Raw genomic sequence first — 1758 nt, forward strand, 5'->3', positions numbered from 1 at the left:
AGTTTGAAACTTCTACCTATCTAGAGCCAACATCCCTGGGGCCCAGCCAGGTTGCTTTGGGGGATCAACTCCAGCGGTTCCCTCTGCAATGTATAGGTCGCCCTCTGCACCCCGCCCCTTCGCTCCGACCACGCCCCTCCACCTGGCCCCGCCTCTCCGCCGAGATCCTGAGCTTCCCGCCTGGGGACGAGGCGCGCGTCCGCAGGGGGCGGGGCCTTGGGGCCGCGCGTGCGCTCGCCGGTTCACCGTGCGCATGCTCAGTGTTCTCGCGCGCGCTCGCGAGAGAGGATGGCGGGGGCCGCGCCGGGCGCCATCATGGACGAGGACTACTTCGGGAACGCGGCCGAGTGGGGCGACGAGGCGGAAGGCGGCCAGGTGAGGGGGGGCACCGGGCACCCCCGACGAGGAATGTTGGTCCCCGACGCTGGCTGGCCGCCCCTGCCCCCGCCGCGTGATCCAAGCACAGCCCGCCCCGCCCCCTCCCGCCGCGCGCTTCGCCCCTGCCTCGAGCCCGCCCCTCTGTTGCCGCCACGGGGACCCACCGCGCCGCCTCTGGGGGCGGGGGCGCGGGGCGATGACCTGGTCCCCGCAGGGACAGGCACGGGCGCCGCCCCCCAGTCGTCACCCGAGCTGACCCTCCGACCACCGTGGGGCGGCCTCGGAGGCGGGTCCTGGGAATTCTTAGCCCCCTGGGCGGGGCGAACACAAGCTCCAAAGAGAAGGATGGGGCTCAGACAGTTTAAAAAGTAGTCATACTTTAAAAAAAAAAAAAATCCAACTCAGCATCAGGAGTGGGGAAAAGTGCAACTTTGGACTTTCTCACACGTGCTTTACTGTTTGTAAACCACACTCTTGATGTTCTGGCTGATTCAGTCAGTCCTTGGCCTAAGTAATGACAAAAGGATTGTCCATCCTTGACCTTCAAAAGTTTGCTGTGGATGGTGAGGGGGCGGTCACAAGCTTCTCTTCTGAAGTCAGGGCTGCAGGTCCCAAACTGGGCGCTCTCGCTCGGCCAGGGGACCCCAACCTGATTCTGATCCGAAGACCCTGCCGAAGTGATGTTTGAATCCCAGCTTCTCAGGCTTCTCCCTTGGGGACTGGAAAGCAGTTGGTTTAGAGGGCAGGAGGCGAGGAACCTGCCTTTTGTTTATCTGTTTATTTAACATTTATTGGAGTATAGTTGCCTCCATGGTGGGTCAGCGGTAAAGAATCTGCCTTCAGTGCAGGAGATGCAGATTGGATCCCTGGGTCTAGAAGATCCCCTGGAGGGGTATGGCTACCCAGTCCAGTATTCTTGCTTGGGTAATCCCATGGACAGAGGAGCCTGGGGACTACAGTCCATGGGGTCACAAAGAGTCAGACACAACTGAAGTGACTTTTAATGCAGGGGGTCTAGTTTTTTTAGTGTTGTGTTAGTTTCTAGGGTGGAACCTACCTTTTGAACAGGAGTCAAGGTTAGGTGTGTGTGGGACAATCGAAGTTATGTTTTAAAGGAAAAAAGCCTGCAGCGGCATGTTCTCCCTTGAAAGGCAGGTGGGGCACAGGAAGACATCGAAGCCAGGGTGCAGGGGTGCAAAGGTGGGCACTGTTTTCCAGGACCTGAAAGGAGGCCTGTGTGCTTAGTTGTCTGGTGGAAGCCTCCCCAAAGTGAGGGGACGCTTACTTTGGGGAACTTGAAGCACGATCCTGATCTGGCCCCACTAGGCTCCCACGATGGAGGGTGGACTAGATGTTCATTTCACGTTCAGTCTAACCATG

At 59.0% G+C, this 1758-nt stretch overlaps 1 protein-coding gene across 1 annotated transcript in view; it reads left to right on the plus strand.

The window, feature by feature from the left end:
* Positions 1 to 277: 277 nt before the first annotated feature.
* Positions 278 to 1758, plus strand: part of NELFCD (negative elongation factor complex member C/D) — a 10794-nt gene continuing 9313 nt past the window's right edge. The window contains exon 1 of the mRNA XM_010841849.1: positions 278 to 375. Coding sequence (XP_010840151.1) covers positions 289 to 375 — 87 coding nt within the window. The 5' untranslated portion in view covers positions 278 to 288. The remainder of the gene's footprint in view (positions 376 to 1758) is intronic.

The sequence above is a fragment of the Bison bison genome, unplaced genomic scaffold (genome assembly GCF_000754665.1).
Source record: "Bison bison bison isolate TAMUID 2011002044 unplaced genomic scaffold, Bison_UMD1.0 scf7180017864167, whole genome shotgun sequence".
NCBI classification, from domain to species: Eukaryota; Metazoa; Chordata; class Mammalia; order Artiodactyla; family Bovidae; genus Bison; species Bison bison.